The sequence below is a fragment of the Pristiophorus japonicus genome, unplaced genomic scaffold, assembly GCF_044704955.1.
Source record: "Pristiophorus japonicus isolate sPriJap1 unplaced genomic scaffold, sPriJap1.hap1 HAP1_SCAFFOLD_452, whole genome shotgun sequence".
Lineage (NCBI taxonomy): Eukaryota > Metazoa > Chordata > Chondrichthyes > Pristiophoridae > Pristiophorus > Pristiophorus japonicus.
This window is the reverse complement of record NW_027254355.1, coordinates 165,613-187,805: the sequence shown is the minus strand read 5'-3', so window position 1 is coordinate 187,805 and position 22,193 is coordinate 165,613. Positions and strand designations below refer to the sequence as shown.

The 22,193-nt window shown below is 47.7% G+C and overlaps 2 protein-coding genes across 2 annotated transcripts in view; both read right to left on the bottom strand.

Moving 5' to 3' along the window:
* Positions 1–22,193, bottom strand: part of LOC139252298 (zinc finger protein 850-like) — an 80,121-nt gene that overhangs the window by 11,917 nt on the left and 46,011 nt on the right. The window lies entirely within an intron of this gene.
* LOC139252295 (zinc finger protein 239-like) lies at positions 630–20,446 on the bottom strand. The gene is made up of 2 exons (XM_070873328.1): positions 20,023–20,446; positions 630–4,704 (listed from the first exon to the last, which is right to left on the bottom strand). The coding sequence occupies exon 2, from the start codon at positions 4,347–4,349 to the stop codon at positions 3,537–3,539; it is 813 nt and encodes a 270-aa protein (XP_070729429.1). The 5' UTR covers positions 4,350–4,704; positions 20,023–20,446; the 3' UTR covers positions 630–3,536.

The following is a 22,193-nucleotide window of genomic DNA, read 5'->3' as shown; positions in this document are numbered from 1 at the left end:
CATTCGCTAGTCTATCCTAGCCAATTCACGAGTTGGTTCCTTGACATAATGGTCTAGAAAACCATCCCTTAGACACTCCAGGCAATCCTCCTCCACCGTATTGCGACCAGTTTGGTTAACCCAATCTATATGTAGATTAAAGTCACCCATGATAACTGCTCTACCTTTATTGTACGCATCCCTAATTTCCTGTGTGATGCCAACCGCAACCTCACTACTACTGTTTGGTGGTCAGTGCACAACGCCCACTAGCGTTTTCTGCAGCTCTACCCATACAGATTCCACATCATCTTTCCTTACTATTGTGTTAATCTCCTCTATAACCAGCAACGCTGGACTTACCAGCGATGCCTCCATCCCTTGAACAAATAAAAAAACGAATCAGACCCATCTGACCTCTCAAGTGGGTGTAAAAGATTCCATGACGTTATTTTGAAGAAAAAATATCTCTCCGGTGTCCTGGTCAACATTTATCCCTCAACCAACATCACTAAAACAGAGGCTGTGAAAAGCATTTTATACATACAAGTCTTCCTTTAACAAAAGAGAAAAAGCTTAAAAATGGAACAGTCGATAACAGGACATCAATTAGCCTCCCCATGGAGAAATCAAGGAATCGATTCACTGTATGTAGGAAACAAAGCTAATTTATTTGACAGTTGTTTGACAGAGGGAGCAGAAAAGATTTACAAGAATGATTAAGAAACATAGAAAATGAGTGTAGGAGTAGGCCATTCCGCACTTCGAGCCTGCACCACCATCCAATAAGATCATGGCTGATCATTCCCTCAGTACCTCTTTCCTGCTCTCTCCATACCCCTTGATCCCTTTAGCCATAAGGGCCATATCTAACTCCCTCTTGAATATATCCAATGAACTGGCATCATCAACTCTCTGTGGTAGGGAATTCCATAGGTTAACAACTCTCTGAGTGAAGAAGTTTCTCCTCATCTCAGTACTAAAAGGCCTACCCCTTATCCAAAGACTGTGTTCCCTGGTTCTGGACTTTTCCATCATCGGGAACATTCTTCCCGCATCCAACCTGTCCAGTCCCGTCAGAATCTTGTAAGTTTCTGTGAGATTCCTTCTCATCCTTCTAAACTTCAGTGTATAAAGGCCCAGTTGATCCAGTCTCTCCTCATATGTCAGTCCCACCATCCTGTCTGGTGAACCTTCGCTGCACTCCCTCAATAGCAAGAACGTCCTTCCTCAGATTAGGAGACCAAAATTGAACACAATAATCCAGGTGAGGCCTCACCAAGGCCCTGTACAACTGCAGTAAGACCTCCCTGCTCCTATATTCAAATCCCCTAGCTATGAAGGCCAACATACCATTTGCTGCCTTCACCGCCTGCTGTACTTGCATGCCAACTTTCAATGACTGATGAACCATGACACCCAGGTCTCGTTGTACATCCCCCTTTCCTAATCTGCTGCCATTCAGATAATATTCTGCCTCTGTGTTTTTGCCCCCAAAGTGGATAAACTTACATGTATCCACATTATACTGCATCTGCCATGCATTTGCCCACTCACGTAACCTGTCTAAGTCACCCTACCGCCTCTTAGCATCCTCCTCACAGCTCACACCGCCACCCAGTTTAGTGTCATCTGCAAACTTGGAGATAGTACATTCAATTCCTTCATCCAAATCATTGATGTATATTGTAAATAGCTGGGGTCCCAGCACTGAACCCTGCGGCACCCCACTATTCACTGCCTACCATTCTGAAAAGGACACATTTATTTCCACTCTTTGCTTCCTGTCTGCCAACCAGTTCTCTATCCACGTCAGTACATTACCCCCAATACCATGTGCCTTAATTTTGCACACCAATCTCTTGTGTGGGACCTTGTCAAAAGCCTTTTGAAAGTCCAAATACACCACATCGACTGGTTCTTCCTTGTCCACTCCACTAGTTTTGTCCACATCCTCAAAAACTTCCAGAAGATTTGTCAAGCATGATTTCCATTTCATAAATCCATGCTGACTTGGAACGATCCTGTCACTGTTTTCCAAATGCGCTGCTATTTCATCTTTAATAATTGATTCCAACATTTTCCCCACTACTGATGTCAGGCTAACCGGTCTATAATTACCCGTTTTCTTTCTCCCTCCTTTTTTAAACAGTGGTGTTACATTAGCTACCCTCAAGTCCATAGGAACCGATCCAGAGTCGATAGACTGTTGGAAAATGACCACCAATGCATCCACTATTTCTATGGCCACTTCCTTAAGTACTCTGGGATGCAGACTATCAGGCCCTGGGGATTTATCGGCCTTCAATCCCATCAATTTCCCGAACACAATTTCCCGCTTTATAAGGATATCCTTCAGTTCCTCCTTCTTACTAGACCCTCGGTCCCCTTGTATTTCCGGAAGGTTATTTGTGTCTTCCTTCGTGAAAACAGAACCAAAGTATTTGTTTAACTGGTCTGCCATTTCTTGTTCCACATTATAAATTCACCCGAATCTGACTGCAAGGGACTTACGTTTGTTTTCACTAATCTTTGTCTCTTCACACATCTATAGAAGCTTTTGCAGTCAGTTTTTAATGTTCCGAGCAAGCTTCCTCGCATACTCTATTTTCCCCCTCCTAACTAAACCCTTTGTCCTCCTCTGCTGTATTGCAAAATTCTCCCACTCCTCAGGTTTGCTGCTTTTTCTGGCCAATTTATATGCCTCTTCCTTGGATTTAACACTATCCTTAATTTCCCTTGTTAGCCACGGTTGAGCCACCTTCCCCGTTTTATTTTTACTCCAGACAGGGATGTACAATTGTTGAAGTTCATCCACGTGATCTTTAAATGTTTGCCATTGCCTATCCACCGTCAACCTTTTCAGTATCACTCACCAGTCTATTCTAGCCAATTCACGTCTCATACCATCGAAGTTGCCTTTCCCCAAGTTCAGGATCCGAGTCTATGAATTAACTGTGTCACTCTCCATCTTAATAAAGAATTCTACCATATTATGGTCACTCTTTCCCAAGGGGCCTCGCACAACAAGATTTGCGGGATGAGGGACTTCAGTTACATGGATAGACTGGAAAACCTGGGGGTGGTCTTAGAACAGAGAAGGTTGAGAGGAGATTTGATAAAATCACGAGGGGTCTGGACAGAGTAGAGAGAAAATATTCCCATTGGCGGAAGGGTCGAGAACCAGAGGACACAGATTCAAGGTGATCGGCAAAAGAACCAAAGGCAACACGAGAAAAAACTTTTTTTTACGCAGCGAGTGGTTAGGATCTGGAATGCACGGCCTGAAAGGCTGGTGGAGGCAGATTCAATCTTGGCTTTCAAAAAGTGAATTGGATAAGTACCGGAAATAAAGCATTTGCAGGGCTACGGGGAAAGGGCAGGGAGTGGGACTAGCTGAAGTGCTCTTACAGAGAGCCGGTACGGGCTCGACGGTCCGAAAGGCCTCCTTCTGTGCTGTAACCATTCTATGATATCCAGAAAATTAAACTCCAGCCCAGTTGCAGGGATTAATTACACCAGCGGCAACAAACCCCAACTGTCCGAGTGAACATGGTTCAGTCCGGGATGTGATTAACGGCAACAATAACAGCAGAGTCCAACCCCTGCAGTCCCCTGTGAATTCGCTGGTGTGTCAGCAGGTCACATGTTCGAGTGAATCCCTTCCCACATTCAGAGCAGATGAACGGTCTCTCCCCAGTGTGAATGCGTTGGTGTGTCAGCAGGGTGGATGAATCAGTGAATCCCTTCCCACACTCGGAGCAGGTGAACGGCTTCTCCCCAGTGTGAACTTGCTGGTGTGCCAGCAGCTGGGATGATCGAACGAAACCCTTTCCACATTCAGAGCAGATGAACGGTCTCTCCCCAGTGTGAATGCGTTGGTGTGTCAGCAAGTTGGATAAACAAGTAAAGCCCTTCCCACACTCGGAGCAGGTGAATGGCCTCTCCCCAGTGTGAGTGCACAGGTGTGCCCGTAGGCTGGATGACTGAGTGAAGCCCTTCCCACACATGGGACAGGTAAATGGCCTCTCCCCAGTGTGAATACGTTGGTGTGCTAGCAGGTGGGATGAACGAGTGAATCTCATCTCACACACCGAGCAGGTGAACGGCCTCTCCCCAGTGTGAACTCGCTGGTGTGCTCGCAGGTGGGATGAACGAGTGAATCCCTTCCCGCACACAGGACAGATGAATGGCCTCTCCCCAGTGTGAACTCGCTGGTGTACCAACAGAGCGGATGACCGAGTGAATCCCTTCCCACACACGAGGCAGGTGAACGGCCTCTCTCCGGTGTGACTGCGTCGATGAGTTTCCAGCTCAGATGGGTAATTGAATCCCTTCCCACAATCTCCACATTTCCACGGTTTCTCCATGGTGCAGGTGTCCTTGTGTCTCTCCAGGTTGGACGATCAGTTGAAGCCTCGTCCACACACACAATACATGTACGGTTTCTCCCCGCTGTGAATAGTGCGATGTTTTTTCAGGCTGTGTAACTGGTTAAAGCTCTTTCCACAGTCAGTGCACTGGAACACTCTCACTCGGGTGTGTGTGTCTCGGTGCTTTTCCAGTCACACTAATGTTGAAAATCTTTTCCCACAGACAGAACAGACAAATGTTTCTCCTTCCACATTCAAAGGCCGATGATATACAGGTGAATCGAGTGACTCTGTCAGATCTCGATATGATTGGTTGGAGTTTCCCATCTGCAAATCCTCCTTTTCTAATATCCTGTAAAAGGAGTTTACAAAAGTCAGCACTGGAAGTGCAGGATAGAAATGGAGGACAGACAATCCTAGTTTCTACAGAACATTCTTTCCTCTCTTGTTCCCCCAAAGCTGTAAATTCCCGTCCCACACACTCTCCTTCCTCCTGCTGCTGAAATCCAAAGTCATCGCACCATCTCCATCATTTCTTTCTTCCATCTGCTGTTTTCTCACTCCCTCTTCTCTGGTTGAGTTCAGTTCTACATTCCTAGTGTGCAGACTGAGAATAAATGAGGAATGATTTTCTCTCCTGGTCACTGGGACTCTAAAGCCCCGCCCACCCTCTGCTCCTGTAGCAAGATAGCCGCGCAGGCACCCTGATCCTGTCCAAGAATTTGGCTAGTTACCCCAAGCAGTCGGGTCTATCACCGCGGGTCAAACATGGGGCCTGCGGGCTCGTATTCGGGGCCTGAGGCCTACACCAGGTATTTATGAAGCTGCCCAGCCCACCCAGGGGTCCAATTCCTCCGCTGAGCCCACAAGCTCCTACCGACTCGCAGAACGTCTCTTCCGCCTCTGACCACCTCCACCACTGGCACTGCACCTGCTCAGAGCACAGCCCGGTCCCGCGTCTGGGCTCCTGTTGTCATTGATAGAGCACTTTACCCCTGCGCGGGGGATTCTGGCTACAGAAGTAAACGTTGCAACATTTGGTAGTGAAATGGGTTGATTCAGGACAGACAGCAGAGATTATTGCAGGAAATAACACAGTGCAGTGAGAAAGGAAATGCAGGGGATGTTGTGTAGATGGATTGTCAAAAGGTGTTTGATAAGGTGCCGGACAGGAGGCTTATTGATCAAATTAAGGCTCACGGTATTAAAGGGAGTGGGGCCGTGTGGAGAGGAAGTTGGGTAAAGGCCAGAAAACAGAGAGTAGTGGTTAATGGATGTTCTTCAGACTGGAGGGATGTAAACAGTGGTGTCCCCAGGGTCAGTGTTGGGACCATTGCTCTTAATATAGAGAAATGATCTGGGCTAAGGTATAAACACATAAAAATTAGAAGCAGGAGTAGGCCATTTGTCTCCTCGACCCTGCTCTGCCATTCAAGACCATACTGATTCATCAATTGATCCACCGCTACGAAAATCAATAATAAGGATAAAATCGGACGGACCACCCGGCATCAACCTCCGCCCCGGTTACGGACATAACAACGGTGCACCCAGCCCAGTCTTTCCCACCAACATCTGGGGACCTGTGCCAAAATTGGGAGAGATGTCCCAGACTAGTCAAGCAACAGCCTGACATCGTCATACTCACAGAATCATACCTTTCAGCCAATGTCCCAGACTCCTCCATCACCATCCCTGGGTATGTCCTGTCCCACCGTCAGGACAGATCCACCAGGGGTGGCAGCACAGTAGTATACAGTTGGGAGGGTGTGGCCCTGGGAGTCCTCAACATTGACTCCGGACCCCATGAAGTCTCGTGGCTCGAGGTCAAGCATGGGCAAGGAAACCTCCTGCTGATTACCACCCACCGCCCTCCCTCAGCTGATGAATCAGTGCTCCTCCATGTTGAACACCACTTGGAAGAAGCACTGAGAGTAGCAAGGTGCACAGAATGTACTCTGGGTGGGGGACTTCAATGTCCATCAAGACTGGCTCGGCAGCACCACTACTGACCGAGTCCTGAAGGACATAGCTGCCAGACTGGGCCTGCAGCAGGTGGTGAGAGAACCAACACGAGGAGGAAAACCTACTTGCGTCCATCCCTTCGGAAAGGGCCCGAGAGTGGGAGCAGCGGTAAGCCTACAAAGGGCGTGAGTCAGCCGAGCAGCGGGACTTCGGAAAGGGCCCGAGAGTGGGAGCAGCAGTAAGCCTACAAAGGGCGTGAGTCAGCCGAGCAGTGGGACTTCGGAAAGGGCCCGAGAGTGGGAGCAGCAGTAAGCCTACAAAGGGCGTGAGTCAGCCGAGCAGTGGGACTTCGGAAAGGGCACAGAGTGGGAGCAGCGGTAATCCTACAAAGGGCGTGAGTCAGCCGAGCAGCGGGACTTCGGAAAGGGCACAGAGTGGGAGCAGCGGTAAGCCTACAAAGGGCGTGAGTCAGCCGAGCAGACAGCCGAAACAGCACCAAGTGACCTGGGAGGATAAGAAGTAAAAAGATTCAAAGTGTGATGTCACAGGAAAGCAGGGAAGTGATTGGTTGGTCAGTTTTTCTCTCTTTTCTTGGCCATTGGTTTAAATTAAGAGCTGGGATTAAAAATCTAAACTTTCAAAACGTGAAAACTTAATTAAATCCATTCCAGATGGCAGGGCAGGCGATGTGTTACTGCTGCTACATGTGGGAGCTGGTTGACCCCATTGAGGTCCACGGCGACCACATCTGCAGTAAGTGTTGGCTGCTCGAGGAACTTCGGCTCCGCGTTGATGAGCTGGAGTCCGAGTTGCAGACACTGCGACACATCAGGGAGGGGGAGACTTACCTGGACCCTGTGTTCCAGGAGGCAGTCACACCCCTTAGATTAATTCATTCAAATTTGGTCCGTGGTCAGGGACAGGAGGGTGTGACTATGAGCGAGGCAGCTGTGGGGACCCAGGAGGTAGTGATGGAGGAGCCTCAGCCCTTGCAATTGTCCAACAGGTACGAGATTCTTGTTCCCTGTTTGGACGAGGGCTGGGACTGCAGGGAGGATGAGCAAACCTGACCACAGCGCCGTGGTACAGGAGGCCATTCAATGGGGGGAGTAAAAATAAATGCTGTAGTGGTAGGAAAGAGTATAGTTCGGGGGATAGATACTGTTCTCTGCAGCCGAGAGCGGGAGTCCCGAAGGTTGTGTTGTCTGCCCGGTGCCAAGGTTAAGGACATCTCCTCCGGGCTGGAGAGTGGGAGGGGGGAGATCCAGTTGTCGTGGTCCACGTAGGGACCAATGACATAGACAGAACAAAGAAAGAGGTTCTGCTGAGGGATTTTGAGCAGCTAGGGGCTAAATTAAAAAGCAGAACCACAAAGGCAATAATCTCTGGATTACTACCCGTGCCACAAGCAAATTTGCATAGGGTAAATAAGATCAGAGAGATGGACACGTGGCTCAAAGACTGGTGTGGGAGAAATGGGTTTCGGTTCATGGGGCACTGGCACCAGTACTGGGGGGGGTGGGGGGGAAAGAGGGTTCAGGCTAGCAGAAATTTGAAAAGTCAAAGAGCAAGGAGAAGGCAATAGAGCAGGGTAGCAGTGGGGGAAATGATAACCAGACTGTGACAGGAAGGGACAGAATGTATAAAATAAGAGTGTAACAGAAAGTAGGGTCAAAGCAGGGGAAAATGGTAAAAAGACAAAATTAAAAGCTCTTTATCTGAATGCACGAAACATTTGTAACAAGATAGATGAGTTGACAAGACAAATAGATACAAGTGGGTATGATCTGACAGCCATTACAGAAACGTGGTTGCAAGGTGACCAAGGCTGGGAACTGAATATTCAGGGGTATTTAACAATTCAGAAGGATAGACAGAAAGGAAAAGGTGAGGTAGTTCTGTCAATAAAGGATGAGATCAGTGCAGTAGTGAGAAATGATATTGGCTCAGAAGATCAAGATGTAGAATCAGTTTGAGTGGAGATAAGAAATAATAAGGGGAAGAAGTCACTGGTGGGCGTAGTCCATAGGCCCCCTAACAGTAGCTACACTGTTGGACGGAGTATAAATCAAGAAATAATGGAGACTTGTAAGAAAGGTACGGCAATAATCATGAGTGACTTTAATCTTCATGTTGATTAGACAAATCAAGTTGGCCAAGGTCGACTTGAGGAAGAGTTTATAAGAGTGTATCCGGGATGGTTTCCTTGAAGAGTAAGTTGAAGAAACCAATCAGGGAGCAGGCTATCTTAGATCTGGTACCGTGTAATGAGACAAGATTAATAAATTATCTCATAGTAAAAGATCCTCTCAGAAAAAGTGAACATAACATGGTTGAATTTCAAATTCAGTTGGAGGGTGAGAAAGTCAGACCTCAAACCTGATTCTAAATAAAGGCGACTATAAGGTATGAAAGCAGAACTGGGGATGTTCGCTGATAACTGCACAGTATTCAGTTCCATTTGCAACTCCTCAGATAATGGAGCAGTCCATGCCCGCTTGCAGCAAGACCTGGACAACATTCAGACTTAGGCAAGTGACATTCGCGCCACTCAAGTGCCTGACAATGACTATATCCAACAAGTGAGAGTCTAACCACCGCCCCTTAACATTCAATGGCATTACCATCGCCGAATCCCCTACCATCAACATCCTGGGGTCACCATTGACCAGAAACTTAACTGGACCTGCCAAATAAATACTGTGGCAACACGAGCAGGTCAGAGGCTGGGTATTCTGCGGTGAGTGTGTCATCTCCTGACTCCCCAAAGCCTTTCCATCATCTACAAGGCACAAGCCAGGAGTGTGATGGGATACTCTCCACTTGCCTGGATGAGTGCAGCTCCAACAACACTCAAGAAGCTCGACACAATCCAGGACAAAGCAGCCCGCTTGATTGGCACCCCATCCACCACCTTAAACATCCACTCCCTCCACCACCGGCGTACCGTGGCTGCAGTGTGTACCATCTACAAGATGCACTGCAGCAACTCGCCAAGGCTTCTTCAGCATCACCTCCCAAACCCGCGACCTCCAACATCGAGAAGGACAAGGGCAGCAAGCGCATGGGAACACCACCACCTGCACATTCCCCACCATGTCATACACCATCCTGACTTGAAAGCATATCGCCATTCCTTCATCGTCGCGAGGTCAAATTCCTGGAACTCCCTCCCTAACAGCACTGTGGCACTACCATCACCACACGGACTGCAGCAGTTCATGAAGGTGGCTTACCACCATCTTCTCAAGGGCAATTAGGGATGGGCAATAAATGCTGGCCTTGCCAGCGACGCCCACATCCCATGAACGTATTAAAAAAAAAAAGTTGGCTTAAGTCAACTGGGAAAATAGATTAAAGTGTAAGACAGTTGAGAAGCAGTGACAGACAATAAAGGAGATATTTCATAACTCAACAAAAATATATTTCAGTGAGAAGGAAAGACTTTAAGCGAAGGGAGAATCACCCGTGGCTAACGAAGGAAGTAAAGGATGGTATCAATTTGAAAACAATGTCATACAAAGTGGCCAAGATCAGTGGGAGGCCGGAGCATTGGCAAATATTTTAAAAACAGCAAATGATGACTAAAGAAATAATAGAGAGGGAAGATAGATTATGAGAGTAAACCTGCAAGCAATATAAAAAAGATCGTATGAGCTTCTACAGGTATGTAAAAAGGATAGGGTAACTAAAGTAAACGTTGGTCCCTTGGAGAATGAGACTGGGGAATTAATAATGGAGAACAGGGAAATGGCAGAGACTTTGAACAAATAATTTGTGTCAGGCTTCACGGTAGAAGATACTACAAACATCCCAATAATAGATAATCAAGGGGCTATAGCGAGGGAGGAACTTAAAGCAATCACTATCACAAAAAAAGGGCTCAGTAAAATAATGGGACGAAAGATGGAAAAGTCCCCTGGACGTGATGGCTTGCAACCTTGGGTCTTAATGGCCCCACTTCACTGTCCCATCAAATACTCCAAGGGCCCACACAGCACGGGTTAGATACAAAGTAAAGCTCCCTCTATACTGTCCTATCAAACACTCCCAGGGGAGGTACAGTACGGGTTAGATACAAAGTAAAGCTCCCTCTATACTGTCCCATCAAACACTCCCAGGGGAGGTACAGTACAGGTTAGATACAGAGTAAAGTTTCCTCTATACTGTCCCATCAAACACTCCCAGGGGAGGTACAGCACAGGTTAGATACAGAGTAAACCTACCTCTACACTACCCCAAACACTCCCAGAGCAGGTACAGCATGGGTCAGATACAGAGTAAAGCCCTGTGTACACTATCCCACCAGGGCAGGTACAACACGGATTAGATAGCGTAAACCTCTCTCTACACTGTCCCATCAGACACTCCCAGGACAGGGACAGTACTGGTTAGATACAGAGTAAATCTCCTTCTACACTGTTCCATCAAACACTCCCAGGACAGGTACAGCCTGGATTAAATATAGAGGAAAGCTCCCTTTTCATTGTCCCATCAAACACTCCAAGGGTAGGTATAGAACATAAGAAATAGATGCAGGAGTTGGCCATTTGGCCCCTCGAGCCTGCTCCGACATTCAATAAGATCATGGTTGATCTGATCCTGGCCTCAACTCCACTTCCCCACCCGCTCCCATAACCCTGGACTCGCTTATCATTCAAAAATCTGTCTATCTCCACCTTAAATACATTCAATGACCCAGCCTCCACAGCTCTCTGAGGTAGAGAATTACAAAGATTCACGTCCCTCAGATAAGAAATTCCTCCATTTCAGTTTTAAATGAGCTACCTCTTATTCTGAAACTATGCTCCCTAGTTCTAGATTCCTCCACGAGGGGAAACATCCTCTCTGTATCAACCCTGTCAAGCCCCCTCAGAATCTTATATGTTTCAATAAGATCACCTCTAAGTCTTCTAAACTCCAAAGAGTACAGGCCCCACCTGCTTTACCTTTCTTCTTATGACAACTCCTTCATCTCAGTCATCAACCTCGGGAACCTTCTCTGAACTGCTTCCAGTGCAAGTATACCCCTCCTTAAATAAGGAGACCAAACTGTATGCAGTACTCCAGGTGTAGTCTCACCAATGCCCTGTACAGTTGCAGAAGGACTTTCTTACTTTTATACTCCATCCCCCTTGCAATAAAGGACAACATTCCATTTGTGTTCCTAATTAATTGCTGTAACTGCACACTAACTTTTTGTGTTTAATGTACAAGCACCCCCAGATCCCTCTGTACTATTGCATTTTGTAATCTCGCCCCATTTAAATAATAATTTGCTGTTTTATTTCTCCGACCAAAGTGGATAACCACACATTTTCCCACATTATACTCCATCTACCAAGATTTTGCCCACTCACTTAGCCTCTCTATATCCCTTTGTAGATTCTTTGCGTCCTCCTCACAACTTGTTAAGTTAGCACAGGTTAGATACAGAGTAAATCTCCATCTACATTATCCATCAAACACTCGCAGAGCAGGTACAACACGGGTTAGATACAAAGTAAAGCTCCCTCTACATTGTCCCATCAAATACTCTCAGGGCAGGTACAGCATGGGTTAGGTACCGATTAAAGCTCCCTCTAACTGTCCCCTCAAACACTGCTATAGCAGGTACAGCACGGGTCAGAAACAGAATAAAGCTCCGTCTACACTGTCCCATCAAACACTTGCAGGGCAGTTTCAGCATAGATTAGATAGAGTAAACCTCCCTCTACACTGTCCCATCAAACACTCCCAGGACAGGTACAGCTTGGATTAGATACAGAGTAAGCCTCCCTCTACACTGTCCCATCAGACACAACGAGGGCAGGTAGAGTATGGGTTAGATATAGAGGAAAGCTTCCCCTACACCAACCCATCAAAGCTCACAGGGCAGGTAGAGCATGGGTTAGATACAGAGCAAAGCTCCCTCTGAAGTGTCCCATCAATCACTCACAAGACAGGTACAGCACGGGTTATGTGGAGAGTAAAGCTCTCTCTACACTCTGGGGGGAGAGTTGAACAGCCAGAGGTTATGGTTCACATCGGTACCAATGCCATGGGTAGGAAGAGGGATCAGGTCCTGCAGGCAGAGTTTAGGGAGTGAGGAGAGAAATTAAAAAGCAGGACCTCAAAAGGTAGTAATCTCTGGATTACTCCCGGTGCCACGAGCTAGTGAGTACAGATGGCTGGAGAGATGGTGCAGGCGGGAGGGCTTTAGCTTCCTGAGGCATTGGGACTGCTTCTGGGGGAGGCGGGACCTGTACAAGCCGGACGGGTTGCACCTCAACATAGCAAGGACCAATATCCTTGCGGGTGGGTTTGCTAGTGCTGTTGGGGAGGATTTAAACTAGCTTGGCAGGGGGATGGGAACCTGAAAAAGATTCAATAGGGAGAGGAGTAAAGCTGGAATTAGAAAGCAAAAATAAAGAAAGTGAATTTGAAGGAGAGAGGATACAAGCAGGAAAAAAAGGTAAAAAAAAACAAACTTAAAGGCACTGTGTCTAAATGCACGTAGCATTTGTAACAAAATAGATAAGTTGACGGCACAAATTGAGACAAATGGATATGATCTGACAGCCATTAGAGAGATGTGGTTGCAAGGTGACCAGGACTGGGAATTAAATATTCAGGGGTACTTGACAATCCGGAAGGACAGACAGAAAGGAAAAGGAGGTGGGGTAGCTCTATTGATAAAGAATGGAATCACTGCAAAAGTGAGAGATGATATTGGCTCAAATGATAAGGGTGTGGAGACAGTTTGGGTGGAGATAAGGAATAATAAGGGGAAAAAGTCACTGGTGTGCATAGTCTATAGGCCCCCGAACAGTAGAAGCTCTGTTGGCCGGAGTATAAACCAGGAAATAGTGGGGGCTTGTAAAAAGAGAACAGCAATAATCATAGGTGATATTAACTTCCATATTGATTGGACAAATCAAATTGGTCAGGGCAGCCTTGAGGAGTTGTTCATGGAGTGCATAAGGGACGGGTTCCTCGAGCAGTATGTAACAGAACCAACCAGGAGGCAGGCTATCTTAGATCTGATCCTGTGTAATGAGACAGGATTAATAAACAGTCTCCTAGTAAAGGATCACCTCGGAATGAGTGATCATAACATGATTGAATTTCAAATTCAGATGGAGGGTGAGCAAGTTGGATCTCAAACCAGCGTAGTAAGCTTAAATAAAGGAGACTATGAAGGTATGAGGGCAGAGTTGGATAAAGTGGACTGGGAAAATAGATTAAAGTGTAAGACGGTTGATGAACTGTGGTGTACATTGAAGGAGATATTTCACAACTCTCAAGAAAAATATATTCCAGTGATGAGGAAAGGGTGCAAGAGAAAAGATAGCCATCGATGGCTAACTAAAGAAATAAAGGACGGTATCTAACTAAAAACAAGGGCATACAAAGTGACCAAAACTAGTGGGAGGACAGAAGACTTGGAAGCTTTTAAAAGTCAGCAAAGAATGACTGAAAAAAATGATGAAGGGAAGATAGACTATGAAAGTAAACTAGCACAAAATATAAAAACAGATAGCAAGAGTTTCTATAGGTATATAAAAAGGAAAAGAGTGGCTAAAGAAAATGTTGGTCCCTTGGATAACGAGACCAGGGAATTAGTAATGGGGAACATGGAGATGGCAGAAACTCTGAACAAATATTTTGTATCAGTCTTTACGTTAGAGGACACTAACAATATTCCAACAGTGGATAGACAAGGGGCTATGGGGGGGGGGGGGGGGGGGGGGAGGAACTTAACACAATCATAATCACTAAGGAGGTGGTACTCAGTAAGATAATGGGACTAAAGGCAGATATATCCCCTGAACCTGATGGCTTGCATCCTAGGGTCTTAAGAGAAGTAGCGGCAGGGATTGTATATGCATTGGTTGTAATTTACCAAAATTCCCTGGATTCTGGAGAGGTCCCAGCAGATTGGAAAACTGCAAATGTAACGTCCCTATTTAAAAAAGGAGGCAGACAAAAAACAGGAAACTACAGACCAGTTAGCCTAACATCTGTGGTTGGGAAAATGTTGCCAGAGTCCATTATTAAAGAAGCAGTAGCAGGACATTTGGATAAGCAAAATTCGGTCAGGAGAGTCAGCATGGATTTATGAAGGGGAAGTCATGTTTGACAAACTTACTGGAGTTCTTTGAGGATGTAACGAACAGGGTGGATAAAGTGGAACCAGTGGATATGGTGTATTTGGACTTCCAGAATGCATTTGACAAGGTGCCACATAAAAGGTTGCTGCACAAGATAAAAGTTCACAGAGTTGGGGGTAATATATTTAGCATGGATAGAGGATTGGCTAACTAATAGAGAACAGAGAGTCGGGATAAATGGTTCATTCTCTGGTTGGCAACCAGTAACTAGTAGGGTGCCGCAGAGATCAGTGTTGGGTCCCCAACTATTTACAATCTATATTAACGACTTGGAAGAAGGGACTGAATGTAACGTAGCCAAGTTTGCTGACAATACAAAGATGGGAGGAAAAGCAATGTGTGAGCAGGACACAACAAATCTGCAGAAGGACATAGACAGGCTCAGTGAGTGGGCAAAAATTTGGCAGTTGGAGTATAATGTTGGAAAGTGTGAGGTCATGCACTTTGGCAGAAAAAAAATCAAAGAGCAAGTTATTATTTAAATGGAGAAAGATTGCAAAGCGCCACAGTACAGCGGGACCTGGGGGTACTTGTGCATGAAACACAAAAGGATAGTATACAGATACAGCAAGTGATCAGGAAGGCTAATGGTATCTTGGCCTTTATTGCAAAGGGGTTGGAGTATAAAAGCAGGGAAGTCTTGCTGCAGCTATACATAGTGTTGGTGAGGCCACACCTGGAATACTGCGTGCAGTTTTGGTTTCCATATTTGCGAAAGGATATAGTTGCTTTGGAGGCAGTTCAGAGAAGGTTCACTCGGTTGATTCTGGGGATGAGAGGGTTGACTTATGAGGAAAGGTTGAGTAGGTTGGGCCTCTACTCACTGGAGTTCAGAAGAATGAGAGGCGATCTTATCGAAACATCTAAATTTATGAGGGGGCTCGACAAGGTGGATACAGAGAGGATGTTTCCACTGATGGGGGAGACTAGAACTCGAGGGCATGATCTTAGAATAAGGGGCCGCCCATTTAAAACAGAGATGAGGAGAAATTTCTTCTCTCACAGGGTTCGAAATCTATGGAATTCGCTGCCTCAGAAAGCTGTAGAAGCTGTGACATTGAATAAATTTAAGACAGAAATAGACAGTTTCTTAAACAATAAGGGGATAAGGGTTATGTCCTCTTCACAACTTGCTAGGTTAGCACAGGTTTGGCACACAGTAAATCTCCATCTACACTGTCCCATCAAACACTCCCAGGGCAGGTACAGTATGGGTTAGATTCAGAGAAAAGCTCCCACCACACTGTCCCATCAAATACTCCCAAGGCAGTTACAGTATGGGTTAGATAGAGAGAAAAGCTTCCTCTAAACTGTCCCGTCAAACTCTGCCAGATCAGGTACAACATGGGTTAGATACAGCGCAAAGCTCCCTTTACATTATCCTGTCAAAAACTCCCAGGGCAGGTACAGCACAGGGTTTGATTCAGAGTAAAACTCTCTCTATACTATCCCATCAAACAGTCCCGGGACATGTACAACATGGGTTAGATACAGAGTAAAGCTCCCTCTACACTGTCCCAGCAAACAATCCCAGGGCAGGTACAGCACGGGTTAGATACAGGGTAACTCTCCCTTACTACAACAGTGACTACAATCCAAAAGTACTTCATTGGCTGTAAAGTGCTTTGAGGGGTCCTTTGGTCGTGAAAGGCGCCAAATAAATCCAAGTCTTTCTCCCTCTTCACTGTCCCATCAGAAACTGCTAGCCCATAATGAGCAGGGCTCAGAGAGGTTGGTTGCTAGGCACTGCAGTGTTATCATAAAGCAGGGCCATTCAGCCCAGTGGGTCCTCTCCATGTCCCTTCAAAGGTGGAGAGCTGGGACAGCCTGTCTCAACACACATCCCCCTGTTCATACTGAGAATCCCGGGGGAAGGCCCAAGGCCCAGAGTGTGGAACACAACCAAGGGGGAAAGTGGAGGAGAGACGGTGCAGTGTGGGAGAGGAGGGAGGAGTCTGCTCATTCCCAGGGGCAGATCAGACAAAGTGCTTTGAGTGGTGGGTCCAGCAGTGAAGCTGAAAACAAACCAAAGGGAATAAATAAAGATCCAATCCAAGGGAACAAGCAACGGGTCATTGGGCAGACATCACAACCGGCCCAGAATTATTCAATGGGCGAGCATCGATTGCTTATTGTGGGAAGTTCCACACTTCAACCATCCATTGAGTGAAGAAGTGTATCCTAACATCTCTCCTGAATGGCCTGGCTCGGATTTTAAGTTTATGTCCCCTCGTCCTAGACACCCCAAGCAGCAGAATAAATTTCTCTCTATCTACCCTAGCAGTTGCTTTCAAATTCACACTAAATTCCCACAGACTAGGGGGCGTATGGGTTAGATACAGAGTAAAATTCCCCCTACCCTGCCGCAGGGCACACTTCGGTGTCCGTCCCGACCGCACTGCTGGCAGCTTATCAATTAAAATTCAGCAGCAGTACGATCTGCCACTGCACTGAAAACTTTCCACCCGCAGCTCCTGATCAGTTTCAGGTTAAAGCTCCCTCTAAACTGTCCCATCATGCACTCTCAGGGAAGGGACAGCACAAATTAGGTACACAGTAAATCTGTGTCAGAGGAAACTGTACCCCAGAGAGAGTCAGTGCCAGAGGAAACTGTACCCCAGTGAGAGTCAGGGCCAGAGGAAACTGCACCCCAGTGAGAGTCCGTTCCAGGGGAAACTGTACCCCAGTGAGAGGCCGTGCCAGAGGAAACTGTACCCCAGTGAGAGTTCGTGCCAGAGGAAACTGTACCCCAGTGAGTCAGTGCCAGAGGAAACTGTACCCCAGTGAGAGTCAGTGTCAGAGGAAACTGTACCCCAGTGAGTGTCAGTGCCAGAGGAAACTGTACCCCAGTGAGAGTCAGTGCTACAGGAAACTGTATCCCAGTGAGAGTCAGTGACACAGGAAACTGTATCCCAGTGAGAGTCAGTGCCAGAGGAAACTGTATTCCAGTGAGAATCAGTGCTACAGGAAACTGTATTCCAGAGAGAATCGGTGACACAGGAAATTGTACTCCAGTGAGAGTCAGTGCCAGAGGAAACTGTACCCCAGTGAGAGACTGTGCCAGAGGAAACTGTATCCTAGTAAGAGTCAGTGCCAGAGGAAACTGTATCCCAGTGAGAGTCAGTGCCAGAGGAAACATGCAGCAGAGCCTGGTCTCCAGTCATCTTCGATCCCTTGCCATTGGACTAAGACCTTGCTCTGCCAAGCCCGTGTGGTAGCTAATATGCAAGGGCCACCTCACATTAAAAGAATGCACGCTATTAGCAATACATAAAAATCCTCTTCCTCTGCAGTTATCAATCTATTGCAATTCCCCATGCATGTAATTTCGTTATATTACAATTCGAAATATCTTCAGTTATCAGCAACAAATTGCATTTATATCGTGCCTTAAATGCAGTAAAATGTTCCAAGGCACTTCACAGGACTGTTAGCAAACAAAATTTGACACCCAGTCACGTAAGGAAATATTAGCACAGGTGACTGAAAGCTGGTCCAAAAGGCTAGGTATTAAGGAGCATTTTAAAGGTGGAGAGGTTTAGGGAGGAATTCCAGAGCTTTTGGCCTCAGCAGCTGAAGGTACGGCCACCAATATTGCTGAAAATTGGGGCTGCTCAAGAGGCCAGAATTGGAGGAATGCAAAGATCTGAGGATTGTCACGCTGGAGGAGGTCACAGCAATAGGGAGGGGCAAGGTCCTGGACGGATTTCAAAACAAGGATGAGAATTTTGAAAGTGAGGCACTGATGGACCAGGAGCCAATGTAGTTCAGCGAGCACAGGGGTGATGGGTGAACGGAAATTGGTACAAGTTGGGATGAGAGGGCTGAGGACAGATTGAGTAGAATAGGCCTATATTCTCTGGAGTTCAGAAGAACAGAAGGTGATATCATTGAAACATATAAAATTCTGAGAGGAATTGACAAGGGCTTGATCGTCTAGAGTTAGGGTTCCTATGTATTAGGATAAGAGATCGGTCATTTAAGACTATGTGGAGGAGCTATTTCTTCACTCAGAGTTGTGAATCTTTAAAATTCTCTATCGAATAGAGATCTTACTGAATGGCGGAGTAGATGGGAGGGGCCGTATGGCCAACACCTGCTGCTACTTCTTGTGTTCTTGAGTAAGGATACGGGCAGAAGTGTTGAAGAAACATAGAAATTTACAGCACAGAAGGAGGCCATTTCAGACCATCGTGTCCGCGCCGGCCGACAAAGAGCCGCACGGCCCTCGGTCAACAGCCCTGAAGGTTACAGATAAACCTATGAAGAATGAACAATGGTGGAAAGGTAAATAGCACCCAGCCCAACCAGCCCGCCTCATAGAACTGCGACACCCCTTGCACCGAAACATTCTACACTCCACCCCAACCAGAACCATGTGATGTCCTGGGAGAGGCAAAAAAACAGGTAAAAACCCAGGCCAATTTAGGGAAAGAAAATGTGGGAAAATTTCTCTCCCACCCATCCAGGTGATCGAAACTAGTCCAGATCACCCTGGCCATATTCGATTCCCTGCAGCACTTACCATTATATCTGTGCCAGCCAACAAGAAGTGATCTAGTCTAATCCCAATTACCAGCTCTCGGTCTGTAACCCTGCAGGTTACGGCACTTTAAGTGCCCATCCAACCATCTCTTAAAAGTGGTGAGGGTTTCTGTATCCACCACTCTTCCAGGCAGTGAGTTCCAGATCCCCAAAACCCTCTGCATAAAGAAGCCCACCCCCACTCAAATCCCCTCTAAGCCTTCCAAGAACCACCTTAAAACTATGCCCCCAAAGTTTAAGCTTAAGTTTACGGAGAGTGTGAGGTATGAGGCCAATCAGAGGCATGGATGAGGGTTTGAGCAGATGAACTGAGGAAGGGGCAGAGACCGGCGATGTTATGGAGGTGGAAGTAAGCGGACTTGGTGATTGAGAGAATATGGGTTCGGAAGTTCATCTCGGGGTCAAGTACGATGCCAATCAATAAATTGCAACTCCCCATATCTTTGTTTCAGTATATTAGAATACTATGTATCTCCAGTGATCAATGCTTCAATATTAGTAATTATCAATATAAAGTCATTATCAATATATTTTCTTATCATTCTAAATGTTCATGAATGAATAATTGATTCTGTGGGCGATAGGCCGTGCTGGTCTTTCAGATGGGTCTGTGCACCGTGATCAGTGAATTGACGATGTGCTTCCGGTTCAATCTTTCCATTGGCTTTCTCACCAGATGGGAAATATTTGAACATTGAGATCTGATGGTGTCGGTGAGAGTTCAGCCGCACCTAATGTACAGAGACCGGTCCATCTGCTGGGCTCTGCCTCAAACTGGAGTCACCTCTTAGATCAAAGCCCTTTACTCTAAAACACACACAAGATTCACTGTGACTGTGTTTAGAGACAGAAACTGATCTCACTGCACATCCCATTGCACGGCCTCATGCTGGATAATTGTACTCGGTGGTTAGTCTCCCCCGGTCTCATTTCCTGTCTTACCTTGTAACCTGTGTGTACTGTCTACAGGACCGGTGTGTATCTGAGTAAATGGCACTTTCTCTTACCTTTCTCCCCAGTCGATCTATTGAAGCGCTTTCAATCGGAAGGGGCTCACTGGTTGGTGCTCTCACAATCCTGTGCTGGTTCACCTGCTGTTGTTCCTCAGTCCACAATCCCTGTTTCCTTCCAGCTGTGGAACTTTCTCAATCACTCCGTGATTCACCGGGATCTAATTATCACAGGGCATAAAATTAGAAGATTAATGTTGTGAAGTGGAATGTAATGTAAAGTGTTTTTCCAAAGTTTCAGAAAAGTATATGTCCAGTATTTCTGTTTGATTTTATCCTTTTCCTCAGATCTCTGTCCCGCCCGTCTGGACTTAGAGAAAATCACCAGAATTCTCCCCGGGTTACACACTGTCTGATCTCACTGGGCCCCCGGGTTACACACTGTCTGATCTCACTGGGCCCCCGGGTTACACACTGTCTGATCTCACTGGGCTCCCGGGTTACACACTGTCTGATCTCACTGGGCCCCCGGGTTACACACTGTCTGATCTCACTGGGCCCCCGGGTTACACACTGTCTGATCTCACTGGGCCCCCGGGTTACACACTGTCTGATCTCACTGGGCCCCCGGGTTACACACTGTCTGATCTCACTGGGCCCCCGGGTTACACACTGTCTGATCTCACTGGGCCCCCGGGTTACACACTGTCTGATCTCACTGGGCCCCCGGGTTACACACTGTCTGATCTCACTGGGCCCCCGGGTTAAACACCGTCTGATCTCACTGGGCCCCCGGGTTACACGCTGTCTGATCTCACTGGGCCCCCGGGTTAAACACCGTCTGATCTCACTGGGCCCCCGGGTTAAACACCGTCTGATCTCACTGGGTCCCCGGGTTACACACTATCTGATCTCACTGGGTCCCCGGGTTACACTCTGTCTGATCTCACTGGGCCCCCGGGTTACACTCTGTCTGATCTCACTGGGCCCCGGTGACGAGAAGCCGAGGGGAGGGGGAGGAAAGGGGATGGGAGAGGGAGAGGAGTGGGGGACAATTACAGGAGTCCGTCAGCTTTCCCAGGAACCCCCACCACTCTCACACCCGGTCTGTCTCCTCCCTCCCCAGTCATTCTGGGGGTGTGCCTCCTGTGTCAGTCTGTGCGCCCGTGTCTCTTTTGCCCTCCTCCCCTCCCCACCCCACCCGCCTGGTACACTCTCCCTCCCCCCCGGGACACTCTCCCTCGGCCCCCCCCCCGGTTCCGCTCAGCTCCGCTCACTTTCAGCCATTTTGTTTACCTTCACCAAAGGCCAGCCTGCGGGGATCCCGCACATGCGCAGTGCAGCCTCACAGCGCGCTCAGGGAGGCGTTGTCCGCCCCTGCAATTGGCTGATTGACCTGATTGACAGGCCGCCCACCAATCGCGACCCTGTTTCTGCCATTTACCCCGCCCACTCCCACAGTCGGAGGCGGCTTGCTGCGTGGCTGCGATTCGAACCCGCGCCGCCACTCACTCAGCGCCAATGACGTCACCAATTCGGTAGCATGAGCTGCGTGACATCACAACTTGGCAAGAAGGGGTGTGTGACGTCAAACCCCAGCAACGCGAGCTGTGTGACACAGTAACCTGGCAACGCAGTCTCTATGATGTCATGTCGGGGAGGGCACCCACCCCACAGGATGGGCGTACACCGAGCCTGACACCACGGGAGGGCACCGACCCCACAGGATGGTGTATACCGAGCCTGGCACCAGGGGAGGGCACCCACCCCACAGGATGGCATATACCGAGCCTGGAACCAAGGGAGGGCACCGACCCCACAGGATGGGTGTATACCGCGGTAGCCTGGCACTAGGGGAGGGCACAAACCCTACAAGATGGCCATATACCGAGCCTAGCACAAGGGGAGGGCACCGACCCCACAGGATGGGCGTATACCGAGCCTGGCACCAGGGGAGGGCACCGACCCCACAGGATGGCCGTGTATCTAGCCTGGCACCAGGGGAGGGCACAAATCCCACAGAATGGCCGAGTATTGAGCCTGGCACCAGGGGAGGGCACACACCCCACAGGATGGCCGAGTATTGAGCCTGGCAACAGTGGTGGGGGGTGGCGGACGCGGGGAGTGCACCAACACCACAGAATGGCCATGTATTGAGCCTGGCACCAGGTGCGTGGAGGGCAGCAGGAAAACCATTGGCCCATTGGTTGTCACGTGTGTGTCCAGCG